We start from the raw sequence: 13,769 nt of genomic DNA, 5'->3' as shown, positions 1-13,769 counted from the left end.
TCTTGTCTTTACATTCCCCTATTTAATCGTTTCCTTATTTCTCTTTTTTTTAAATTGTATCGTCTTCATGGTCCTCCTCCTCCTCATCCTCCTCCTCCTCCTCCTCCTCATCATCATCATCATCATCTATTCTTAATCTTTTTTAATTTCTTTCATCATCGTCATCTCCTTCTTCTTCACGGTCCATCTTCTTATTATGTTCTTCTCCTTTTTCATCTCCTCATTCATCTCATCTTCTTCTTCATTGACATCTTTTTTTCACTTTCATATTATCTTCCTCATCTTTAATTTTTTCATCTTGTTCATCCTTCTTCATCGTCGCCTTCTCACTTCTCCTTTTCCATCTCCTTATTCCTCAGCATTTTCATCGTCTTTTTTCACCTCGTGATTTTCTACGTCATATTGTTCATCTTATATTTTTCGTCTTCTTGTTTTTTATCATTTTCTTTTCCTCTTCATCATTTGCTTCTTATCTTCATCTTCTCTTGTGTATGTCTTCTTTGTCTTCTTCATCATCATCTTCTTGGTCTTCTCCCTTTTCACTTCTTCTACTCATTCTTATCTTCTCCATCATTATCTCCTCCTTCATATTTTGTTTTCAAAATCTTCTCATTTTTTGCATCATCTTCGTGGTCATCAGCTTCTTCTTTTTCACCTTCTCATCTTCTTCTTCATCTTTTCATCTTCATGTTCATCCTCGTTTTCATTTTCATCTTCTTATCTCCATCTCCTTTTCCTTTTCTATAGTCTTCATCACCTTCTCATACTTCTCTTTCGTCATCTTCTTCATCATCATCTTCGTATCTTCTTCTTCTATTTGATCGTTTCCTTCTTTTTGTTCATTTTGTATTTCATCATCTTCGTCTTTTTCTTCATCTTCTTCTTCTCTTTTAACTTCCTCTTGTTCGTTTTATCTTCTTGGTCATCACCTTCTTCTCCTTTCTATTGTTCTCCTTCCTCAGCATCGTCTCATTTCTTCATTTTCTTCTCGTTTCCCCATCTTCTTATTCATCTCTTCTTTTTTGTCATCTTCTTCACTTTCTTTCTCACCTTCTCATTTTCTTCATCATTTGTCATTTTTCATATTTTTCATCAGCATCGTCTCGTCATTTACCATTATCTTCTAATTTTCTCATTGATCATCATCAATTTATCATGTTCTTTTTTTTACCTTCTAACTGTGTGCGTCATCTTCTTCATGTCATCATTTTTCATATTCTTCTTAATCATCTTCTCTTTCTTCTTATCTTCTTTTCTTCATCTATATTTTCTTTTTCAAATTATTATTCTTTTATTCAGTATCGTCTTCTTCTTCATGTTCTCAATTTTTTTTCATTTTCATCCTTTCCTTCATTTTCTTTCATTATCTTTTTCATCTTCCTTTCATCATGTTCTTCTGACGCCGCGATATAACTGGAATACTGTTAAAAGCGGCGTTAAACAAAACTCACTCACTCATGTTCTTCTGCATCATCTTCTTCTGCTTTATCTTCTCTTTTTTTTCATCAACCTATCTCCGACAAAGTCCTCTGCTTCATTTCCTCCTTCTCGTCTTCTGGTTCATCATCATCTTCTTATCTTCATCTGGTGACACGGGTTGCCCAGTCGTCTAAGGTGCCGTGATTCGCTGTGCAGAGTTGCATGGGCATGCCAGAAACCTATGATTATGGGTTCAAAACCCCGGTCGCACCGATTTTGGGTTTCAACGAAGTGGTAAACGTCTGAGACCTGCATCACTTCGGGCTTTCCTCACACATTTAACTGATACGCCGTGATCTAACTGGAATACTGTTAAAAGCGGCGTTAAACCCAACTCACTCACTCACTCACTCACTCTTATCTTCATCTGATATGTCTTTTCTATCGTCTTCATTTTAATCTTATTCGCCTTCTTTTTCACCTTCTTAGCTTCTTCGTCTTCTCATTTTTATCATCTTTATCATCTTTTTATTATCTTCATCTCCTTATCCTGTTCTCCTTCATCAGCAATTTCTGCTTTTGCTTTTTTCACCTTCCTATCTTCTTCATCGCCTTCTTCGTCATCGTCATCTCATTCTTCATCTTCATCTTGTTCTTCTTATCTTCTTCCTCATCATCATCGTATTTTTCTGCTTTTCCATCATCTTATCATCTTCTTCATCTTCTCATTTTTCTTCTTCTTGTCAATCATCTTCTTCTCCGTTTGTATCTTCTTCACCTTCTCCATCATCTTCTTCTTATTTTGTCATTTTCATCATTACTTTTAGTCTTCGTCATCTTTTTTCATCATCTTCCACTTCTCATTTTATCATGTTCATCAATTAAATTATATTCTTCTTCATCTCCTTCATCTTCTCCTATTCCTTCTTCTTTATCTCTTCTTTATCGCGTTCTCTTTTACCATCTTCATTGTCTCCATCATCATCTTCATCTTCTTCATCGTCGTCTTCTTCTATACCTTCTTAATCTTGATTAAACTAAAAACTAACTCCTTAAGTTGTAGTGTAGTTGTATCAAAACGTGTAACTGTTGTAACTGCAAATAAATCCTGTGAATCATCGTCTAAAACTGCATCTACTCCGAGAATAGAGTATCTATTACATATTACTGCAACATGTAACCAAAAAACTGTTGCTTCTTCTTTAAAAAGCAATACAGTTATCTGTCACTATAGCACGTTGTAATATTCAATATTACAATCAACTCATGTACGATCTGCTTATACAGTCCCGACATGGCTGAAATATTGCCGAATTGAGTCACGCACTCTTCTGAGTCTCTTTTTCTAAGTGGCTAAAAAAAGGACCGGTCAGCTCGGAGTCAGTATACTGTGTTTTCATGTTACACCGCGGCGTGGTATGGTATCTCAGTGGGCTAGCACTATAAAATCAGCATAAGGCCGGAATAGTAAAAGCAGACACACACACACACACACACACACACACACACAAAAACACACACACAAAAACACACACACACAAAAACAACAACAACACACACACACACACACACACACACACACACACACACACACACACACAAACACACACACACACACACAAACACACACACACACACACACACACGCACGTGCAATATTCATGAAAGTGACATTAAACCCTATTTCACCTCACCTCACCTACAACTTATCATACACTCTTATGTATGAAGAATATTCTTTGTTACAAGTAGCAACTTCTAACATTGACCATAATGTCTGCATATTAACATATCCTTTAAGATAAAAAAAATTATTTTTCTTATCCATGATTATGAAGAAAGTAAAACACAAAGTTTGACGGCCATAACATTATACTTCACGGATCATATCATGGTTCTTACACAAGTTTGAATGCATTTGCACGTAGTTTTTCATGTATATTTTCGCATTCAACATCCGCCTAACTGACTGCTTGATTGTGTGACAGATACGGATGAATGCCGGGACATAAGCACCTGTAGCGGGACACCAAACTCTACCTGTAGGAATTCTGTCGGCGGCTTTGCCTGCGACTGCGACAGCGGTTACGTCAAGAACGCCTCCACAAACAAATGTGATGGTAAGTCTGGAACTTCTGAAATTCGCTTAAAATTAATTCTCCCAATACACCCACACACTCCCTCACCCTTGCATAATGGTGTAAAGAAGCAAAGTCTAATGTGGTTTACATGGACCGAATTATTTTATTGTTCAATCTCCATATTGATCTTCTCATTGTTGGGGAGTCATAATCCAGCAGTGGTTAAGGAAACAGAAGATCAATACAGAATATCCCCTGATGACATAGCTGGGGGAATATGTTGATATTGGTGTGGAAACCAAGCTCAAGTACATCAAGCCAGTTTTGAAGATCATTACCGCTCTTTCAAGTAAACAACTTTGTTAAAAAAAAGCATCATATTTCTAGTTTACGGAACATATACTATACGTTTTATCTGTAAATTGTACTTTATATTTTATTAACTTGTCAGACGTGAACGAGTGCACCGCAAACATGACCATCTGCTCCGGACTGATCAATTCCAACTGCAACAACACAGACGGAAGTTACAGATGTGATTGTGGCTCAGGCTTCCTCAAGAACACCACCACCAATCGCTGTGATGGTAAGTGAAGTCATCGCCTACAATTATAGCACTGAAGGCTAAGCTACTCTTACAACCATAGCTTCTACATTTTTAAAATGTAGCATTTCCTCTTTTAATTGTATCAACCATTACTATCACTGAAACAACCTTTATTGTACAACCCTGGTATTGTCTAATTGTGACGTATAATCCAACCTTTATGATAAATACAATAATGTTTCTCATGCATGGTTACAATACAATATAAAACTCAAATATTGACTTCACAACTGTCCAAGTCAAGTCATGATTCTTACACTAGATTGATAACAATTAGACCCACATGTTGTATAACTTCTCATTCAACGTCGTCATACTGCCTGCTTTCGTGTGTGACAGATATTGATGAGTGCCAGGACACCCACAAATGTAGCGGTACACCAAACTCAACCTGCAGCAACTCCCCAGGCTCCTTCTCCTGCAACTGCGACAACGGCTACGTCAAGAACGTCACCACCACCAAATGTGATGGTAAGTCAGGTTTCTTTACCAGAACCAAACTCCAAAACTCGCAACCCACTAAGTATCCACGTTTATGCTCAGCTATCACTCAACTTATGTAATACTTCAAGATGTGCTTGTATGGAAGCAGAGATGCACAGGTCACTTTTATCCGCCGCACATTTGCCCCAAGACAGACCTAATTTTGCAACGTGATGCTTTCTTAGGATCGAACACATTTGCTGAAGGTGATCTGGCATCTCAGTCGTAAAGGTTACGTTAAGCTATTGTTTTCAGGAACAAAAGTGAGTGAGTTGGGTTAAGTACCCCGTTGAAAAATATTTCTGTTATATCAAGGTGTTTTACACTTTGGAGATACCCACTGGCACGGGTATGGTGCTGACAATTTAATGAAAGAGGACCTGAAATTCAAACCAACAGTGTATTCAAGCACATATAGAGCACGGCGAACAGCGAACTACACAGCGAACTGTGGTGCCTTAGATAAAAGGGCCAGCCGTTACCGTTGCCATTAGAATTGTCCTTGTTGACGAATTTTCAATTCCATGGTCCTGTGGCAATGTGTCTTTTGTAATATGTGACCTTATAGGTGCTGGGATGCAATTGTGCTGTGACATCATAAAGACGTTTGACGTCAATTTACTTCGATGAAAATCGCCATGTGTGCGGACTGTACAAACATATCACATTTTTCTCTCTTTAGTTCTTAATGGAATGAAGAGATTATTTCAAAACCTTTTATCATGCATGGTTACTTTCAATTCATCAGACATTATGTTTAAACCTGCAATTATTACATAATATCATCAGTCGGAATATGACTCCAAACGTTTGATGCAATGTATTTCTGTAATAGACATGAATTGAAGGAAACAGAAGATCAATACAGAATATCCCCTGATGACATAGCTGGGGGAATATGTTGATATTGGTGTGGAAACCAAGCTCAAGTACATCAAGCCAGTTTTGAAGATCATTACCGCTCTTTCAAGTAAACAACTTTGTTAAAAAAAAAGCATCATATTTCTAGTTTACGGAACATATACTATACGTTTTATCTGTAAATTGTACTTTATATTTATTAACTTGTCAGACGTGAACGAGTGCACCGCAAACATGACCATCTGCTCCGGACTGGCTGACTCCAACTGCAACAACACAGACGGAAGTTACAGATGTGATTGTGGCTCAGGCTTCCTCAAGAACACCACCACTAATCGCTGTGATGGTAAGTGAAGTCATCGCCTACAACTATAGCACTGAAGGCTAAGCTACTCTTACAACCATAGCTTCTACATTTTTAAAATGTAGCATTTCCTCTTTTAATTGTATCAACCATTACTATCACTGAAACAACCTTTATTGTACAACCCTGGTATTGTCTAATTGTGACGTATAATCCAACCTTTATGATAAATACAATAATGTTTCTCATGCATGGTTACAATACAATATAAAACTCAAATATTGACTTCACAACTGTCCAAGTCAAGTCATGATTCTTACACTAGATTGATAACAATTAGACCCACATGCTGTATAACTTCTCATTCAACGTCGTCATACTGCCTGCTTTCGTGTGTGACAGATATTGATGAGTGCCAGGACACCAACAAATGTAGCGGTACACCAAACTCAACCTGTAGCAACTCCCCAGGCTCCTTCTCCTGCAACTGCGACAACGGCTACGTCAAGAACGTCACCACCACCAAATGTGATGGTAAGTCAGGTTTCTTTACCAGAACCAAACTCCAAAACTCGCAACCCACTAAGTATCCACGTTTATGCTCAGCTATCACTCAACTTATGTAATACTTCAAGATGTGCTTGTATGGAAGCAGAGATGCACAGGTCACTTTTATCCGCCGCACATTTGCCCCAAGACAGACCTAATTTTGCAACGTGATGCTTTCTTAGGATCGAACACATTTGCTGAAGGTGATCTGGCATCTCAGTCGTAAAGGTTACGTTAAGCTATTGTTTTCAGGAACAAAAGTGAGTGAGTTGGGTTAAGTACCCCGTTGAAAAATATTTCTGTTATATCAAGGTGTTTTACACTTTGGTGATACCCACTGGCACGACGGGTATGGTGCTGACAATTTAATGAAAGAGGACCTGAAATTCAAACCAACAGTGTATTCAAGCACATATAGAGCACGGCGAACAGCGAACTACACAGCGAACTGTGGTGCCTTAGATAAAAGGGCCAGCCGTTACCGTTGCCATTAGAATTGTCCTTGTTGACGAATTTTCAATTCCATGGTCCTGTGGCAATGTGTCTTTTGTTATATGTGACCTTATAGGTGCTGGGATGCAATTGTGCTGTGACATCATAAAGACGTTTGACGTCAATTTACTTCGATGAAAATCGCCATGTGTGCGGACTGTACAAACATATCACATTTTTCTCTCTTTAGTTCTTAATGGAATGAAGAGATTATTTCAAAACCTTTTATCATGCATGGCTACTTTCAATTCATCAGACATTATGTTTAAACCTGCAATTATTACATAAATATCATCAGTCGGAATATGACTCCAAACGTTTGATGCAATGTATTTCTGTAATAGACATGAATTGAAGGAAACAGAAGATCAATACAGAATATCCCCTGATGACATAGCTGGGGGAATATGTTGATATTGGTGTGGAAACCAAGCTCAAGTACATCAAGCCAGTTTTGAAGATCATTACCGCTCTTTCAAGTAAACAACTTTGTTAAAAAAAAAGCATCATATTTCTAGTTTACGGAACATATACTATACGTTTTATCTGTAAATTGTACTTTATATTTATTAACTTGTCAGACGTGAACGAGTGCACCGCAAACATGACCATCTGCTCCGGACTGGCTGACTCCAACTGCAACAACACAGACGGAAGTTACAGATGTGATTGTGGCTCAGGCTTCCTCAAGAACACCACCACTAATCGCTGTGATGGTAAGTGAAGTCATCGCCTACAACTATAGCACTGAAGGCTAAGCTACTCTTACAACCATAGCTTCTACATTTTTAAAATGTAGCATTTCCTCTTTTAATTGTATCAACCATTACTATCACTGAAACAACCTTTATTGTACAACCCTGGTATTGTCTAATTGTGACGTATAATCCAACCTTTATGATAAATACAATAATATTTCTCATGCATGGTTACAATACAATATAAAACTCAAATATTGACTTCACAACTGTCCAAGTCAAGTCATGATTCTTACACTAGATTGATAACAATTAGACCCACATGTTGTATAACTTCTCATTCAACGTCGTCATACTGCCTGCTTTCGTGTGTGACAGATATTGATGAGTGCCAGGACACCAACAAATGTAGCGGTACACCAAACTCAACCTGTAGCAACTCCCCAGGCTCCTTCTCCTGCAACTGCGACAACGGCTACGTCAAGAACGTCACCACCACCAAATGTGATGGTAAGTCAGGTTTCTTTACCAGAACCAAACTCCAAAACTCGCAACCCACTAAGTATCCACGTTTATGCTCAGCTATCACTCAACTTATGTAATACTTCAAGATGTGCTTGTATGGAAGCAGAGATGCACAGGTCACTTTTATCCGCCGCACATTTGCCCCAAGACAGACCTAATTTTGCAACGTGATGCTTTCTTAGGATCGAACACATTTGCTGAAGGTGATCTGGCATCTCAGTCGTAAAGGTTACGTTAAGCTATTGTTTTCAGGAACAAAAGTGAGTGAGTTGGGTTAAGTACCCCGTTGAAAAATATTTCTGTTATATCAAGGTGTTTTACACTTTGGTGATACCCACTGGCACGACGGGTATGGTGCTGACAATTTAATGAAAGAGGACCTGAAATTCAAACCAACAGTGTATTCAAGCACATATAGAGCACGGCGAACAGCGAACTACACAGCGAACTGTGGTGCCTTAGATAAAAGGGCCAGCCGTTACCGTTGCCATTAGAATTGTCCTTGTTGACGAATTTTCAATTCCATGGTCCTGTGGCAATGTGTCTTTTGTTATATGTGACCTTATAGGTGCTGGGATGCAATTGTGCTGTGACATCATAAAGACGTTTGACGTCAATTTACTTCGATGAAAATCGCCATGTGTGCGGACTGTACAAACATATCACATTTTTCTCTCTTTAGTTCTTAATGGAATGAAGAGATTATTTCAAAACCTTTTATCATGCATGGCTACTTTCAATTCATCAGACATTATGTTTAAACCTGCAATTATTACATAAATATCATCAGTCGGAATATGACTCCAAACGTTTGATGCAATGTATTTCTGTAATAGACATGAATTGAAGGAAACAGAAGATCAATACAGAATATCCCCTGATGACATAGCTGGGGGAATATGTTGATATTGGTGTGGAAACCAAGCTCAAGTACATCAAGCCAGTTTTGAAGATCATTACCGCTCTTTCAAGTAAACAACTTTGTTAAAAAAAAAGCATCATATTTCTAGTTTACGGAACATATACTATACGTTTTATCTGTAAATTGTACTTTATATTTATTAACTTGTCAGACGTGAACGAGTGCACCGCAAACATGACCATCTGCTCCGGACTGGCTGACTCCAACTGCAACAACACAGACGGAAGTTACAGATGTGATTGTGGCTCAGGCTTCCTCAAGAACACCACCACTAATCGCTGTGATGGTAAGTGAAGTCATCGCCTACAACTATAGCACTGAAGGCTAAGCTACTCTTACAACCATAGCTTCTACATTTTTAAAATGTAGCATTTCCTCTTTTAATTGTATCAACCATTACTATCACTGAAACAACCTTTATTGTACAACCCTGGTATTGTCTAATTGTGACGTATAATCCAACCTTTATGATAAATACAATAATGTTTCTCATGCATGGTTACAATACAATATAAAACTCAAATATTGACTTCACAACTGTCCAAGTCAAGTCATGATTCTTACACTAGATTGATAACAATTAGACCCACATGTTGTATAACTTCTCATTCAACGTCGTCATACTGCCTGCTTTCGTGTGTGACAGATATTGATGAGTGCCAGGACACCAACAAATGTAGCGGTACACCAAACTCAACCTGTAGCAACTCCCCAGGCTCCTTCTCCTGCAACTGCGACAACGGCTACGTCAAGAACGTCACCACCACCAAATGTGATGGTAAGTCAGGTTTCTTTACCAGAACCAAACTCCAAAACTCGCAACCCACTAAGTATCCACGTTTATGCTCAGCTATCACTCAACTTATGTAATACTTCAAGATGTGCTTGTATGGAAGCAGAGATGCACAGGTCACTTTTATCCGCCGCACATTTGCCCCAAGACAGACCTAATTTTGCAACGTGATGCTTTCTTAGGATCGAACACATTTGCTGAAGGTGATCTGGCATCTCAGTCGTAAAGGTTACGTTAAGCTATTGTTTTCAGGAACAAAAGTGAGTGAGTTGGGTTAAGTACCCCGTTGAAAAATATTTCTGTTATATCAAGGTGTTTTACACTTTGGTGATACCCACTGGCACGACGGGTATGGTGCTGACAATTTAATGAAAGAGGACCTGAAATTCAAACCAACAGTGTATTCAAGCACATATAGAGCACGGCGAACAGCGAACTACACAGCGAACTGTGGTGCCTTAGATAAAAGGGCCAGCCGTTACCGTTGCCATTAGAATTGTCCTTGTTGACGAATTTTCAATTCCATGGTCCTGTGGCAATGTGTCTTTTGTTATATGTGACCTTATAGGTGCTGGGATGCAATTGTGCTGTGACATCATAAAGACGTTTGACGTCAATTTACTTCGATGAAAATCGCCATGTGTGCGGACTGTACAAACATATCACATTTTTCTCTCTTTAGTTCTTAATGGAATGAAGAGATTATTTCAAAACCTTTTATCATGCATGGCTACTTTCAATTCATCAGACATTATGTTTAAACCTGCAATTATTACATAAATATCATCAGTCGGAATATGACTCCAAACGTTTGATGCAATGTATTTCTGTAATAGACATGAATTGAAGGAAACAGAAGATCAATACAGAATATCCCCTGATGACATAGCTGGGGGAATATGTTGATATTGGTGTGGAAACCAAGCTCAAGTACATCAAGCCAGTTTTGAAGATCATTACCGCTCTTTCAAGTAAACAACTTTGTTAAAAAAAAAAGCATCATATTTCTAGTTTACGGAACATATACTATACGTTTTATCTGTAAATTGTACTTTATATTTATTAACTTGTCAGACGTGAACGAGTGCACCGCAAACATGACCATCTGCTCCGGACTGGCTGACTCCAACTGCAACAACACAGACGGAAGTTACAGATGTGATTGTGGCTCAGGCTTCCTCAAGAACACCACCACTAATCGCTGTGATGGTAAGTGAAGTCATCGCCTACAACTATAGCACTGAAGGCTAAGCTACTCTTACAACCATAGCTTCTACATTTTTAAAATGTAGCATTTCCTCTTTTAATTGTATCAACCATTACTATCACTGAAACAACCTTTATTGTACAACCCTGGTATTGTCTAATTGTGACGTATAATCCAACCTTTATGATAAATACAATAATGTTTCTCATGCATGGTTACAATACAATATAAAACTCAAATATTGACTTCACAACTGTCCAAGTCAAGTCATGATTCTTACACTAGATTGATAACAATTAGACCCACATGTTGTATAACTTCTCATTCAACGTCGTCATACTGCCTGCTTTCGTGTGTGACAGATATTGATGAGTGCCAGGACACCAACAAATGTAGCGGTACACCAAACTCAACCTGTAGCAACTCCCCAGGCTCCTTCTCCTGCAACTGCGACAACGGCTACGTCAAGAACGTCACCACCACCAAATGTGATGGTAAGTCAGGTTTCTTTACCAGAACCAAACTCCAAAACTCGCAACCCACTAAGTATCCACGTTTATGCTCAGCTATCACTCAACTTATGTAATACTTCAAGATGTGCTTGTATGGAAGCAGAGATGCACAGGTCACTTTTATCCGCCGCACATTTGCCCCAAGACAGACCTAATTTTGCAACGTGATGCTTTCTTAGGATCGAACACATTTGCTGAAGGTGATCTGGCATCTCAGTCGTAAAGGTTACGTTAAGCTATTGTTTTCAGGAACAAAAGTGAGTGAGTTGGGTTAAGTACCCCGTTGAAAAATATTTCTGTTATATCAAGGTGTTTTACACTTTGGTGATACCCACTGGCACGACGGGTATGGTGCTGACAATTTAATGAAAGAGGACCTGAAATTCAAACCAACAGTGTATTCAAGCACATATAGAGCACGGCGAACAGCGAACTACACAGCGAACTGTGGTGCCTTAGATAAAAGGGCCAGCCGTTACCGTTGCCATTAGAATTGTCCTTGTTGACGAATTTTCAATTCCATGGTCCTGTGGCAATGTGTCTTTTGTTATATGTGACCTTATAGGTGCTGGGATACAATTGTGCTGTGACATCATAAAGACGTTTGACGTCAATTTACTTCGATGAAAATCGCCATGTGTGCGGACTGTACAAACATATCACATTTTTCTCTCTTTAGTTCTTAATGGAATGAAGAGATTATTTCAAAACCTTTTATCATGCATGGCTACTTTCAATTCATCAGACATTATGTTTAAACCTGCAATTATTACATAAATATCATCAGTCGGAATATGACTCCAAACGTTTGATGCAATGTATTTCTGTAATAGACATGAATTGAAGGAAACAGAAGATCAATACAGAATATCCCCTGATGACATAGCTGGGGGAATATGTTGATATTGGTGTGGAAACCAAGCTCAAGTACATCAAGCCAGTTTTGAAGATCATTACCGCTCTTTCAAGTAAACAACTTTGTTAAAAAAAAAAGCATCATATTTCTAGTTTACGGAACATATACTATACGTTTTATCTGTAAATTGTACTTTATATTTATTAACTTGTCAGACGTGAACGAGTGCACCGCAAACATGACCATCTGCTCCGGACTGGCTGACTCCAACTGCAACAACACAGACGGAAGTTACAGATGTGATTGTGGCTCAGGCTTCCTCAAGAACACCACCACTAATCGCTGTGATGGTAAGTGAAGTCATCGCCTACAACTATAGCACTGAAGGCTAAGCTACTCTTACAACCATAGCTTCTACATTTTTAAAATGTAGCATTTCCTCTTTTAATTGTATCAACCATTACTATCACTGAAACAACCTTTATTGTACAACCCTGGTATTGTCTAATTGTGACGTATAATCCAACCTTTATGATAAATACAATAATGTTTCTCATGCATGGTTACAATACAATATAAAACTCAAATATTGACTTCACAACTGTCCAAGTCAAGTCATGATTCTTACACTAGATTGATAACAATTAGACCCACATGTTGTATAACTTCTCATTCAACGTCGTCATACTGCCTGCTTTCGTGTGTGACAGATATTGATGAGTGCCAGGACACCAACAAATGTAGCGGTACACCAAACTCAACCTGTAGCAACTCCCCAGGCTCCTTCTCCTGCAACTGCGACAACGGCTACGTCAAGAACGTCACCACCACCAAATGTGATGGTAAGTCAGGTTTCTTTACCAGAACCAAACTCCAAAACTCGCAACCCACTAAGTATCCACGTTTATGCTCAGCTATCACTCAACTTATGTAATACTTCAAGATGTGCTTGTATGGAAGCAGAGATGCACAGGTCACTTTTATCCGCCGCACATTTGCCCCAAGACAGACCTAATTTTGCAACGTGATGCTTTCTTAGGATCGAACACATTTGCTGAAGGTGATCTGGCATCTCAGTCGTAAAGGTTACGTTAAGCTATTGTTTTCAGGAACAAAAGTGAGTGAGTTGGGTTAAGTACCCCGTTGAAAAATATTTCTGTTATATCAAGGTGTTTTACACTTTGGTGATACCCACTGGCACGACGGGTATGGTGCTGACAATTTAATGAAAGAGGACCTGAAATTCAAACCAACAGTGTATTCAAGCACATATAGAGCACGGCGAACAGCGAACTACACAGCGAACTGTGGTGCCTTAGATAAAAGGGCCAGCCGTTACCGTTGCCATTAGAATTGTCCTTGTTGACGAATTTTCAATTCCATGGTCCTGTGGCAATGTGTCTTTTGTTATATGTGACCTTATAGGTGCTGGGATACAATTGTGCTGTGACATCATAAAG

General features: G+C 38.7%; 1 protein-coding gene across 1 annotated transcript in view; it reads left to right on the top strand.

Moving 5' to 3' along the window:
* The window catches only part of LOC124134734, a 462,484-nt gene that overhangs the window by 317,954 nt on the left and 130,761 nt on the right, over window positions 1-13,769 (top strand). Inside the window, exons 67-79 of the mRNA XM_048381564.1 lie at window positions 3,408-3,539; window positions 3,952-4,086; window positions 4,447-4,578; window positions 5,663-5,797; window positions 6,158-6,289; window positions 7,378-7,512; window positions 7,873-8,004; window positions 9,093-9,227; window positions 9,588-9,719; window positions 10,809-10,943; window positions 11,304-11,435; window positions 12,525-12,659; window positions 13,020-13,151. Coding sequence (XP_048237521.1) covers window positions 3,408-3,539; window positions 3,952-4,086; window positions 4,447-4,578; window positions 5,663-5,797; window positions 6,158-6,289; window positions 7,378-7,512; window positions 7,873-8,004; window positions 9,093-9,227; window positions 9,588-9,719; window positions 10,809-10,943; window positions 11,304-11,435; window positions 12,525-12,659; window positions 13,020-13,151 — 1,734 coding nt within the window. The remainder of the gene's footprint in view (window positions 1-3,407; window positions 3,540-3,951; window positions 4,087-4,446; window positions 4,579-5,662; window positions 5,798-6,157; window positions 6,290-7,377; window positions 7,513-7,872; window positions 8,005-9,092; window positions 9,228-9,587; window positions 9,720-10,808; window positions 10,944-11,303; window positions 11,436-12,524; window positions 12,660-13,019; window positions 13,152-13,769) is intronic.

Source organism: Haliotis rufescens, unplaced genomic scaffold (genome assembly GCF_023055435.1).
Source record: "Haliotis rufescens isolate VD_foot unplaced genomic scaffold, xgHalRufe1.0.p SCAF_4, whole genome shotgun sequence".
Lineage (NCBI taxonomy): Eukaryota > Metazoa > Mollusca > Gastropoda > Lepetellida > Haliotidae > Haliotis > Haliotis rufescens.
This window is presented reverse-complemented; position numbering and strand designations above follow the sequence as displayed.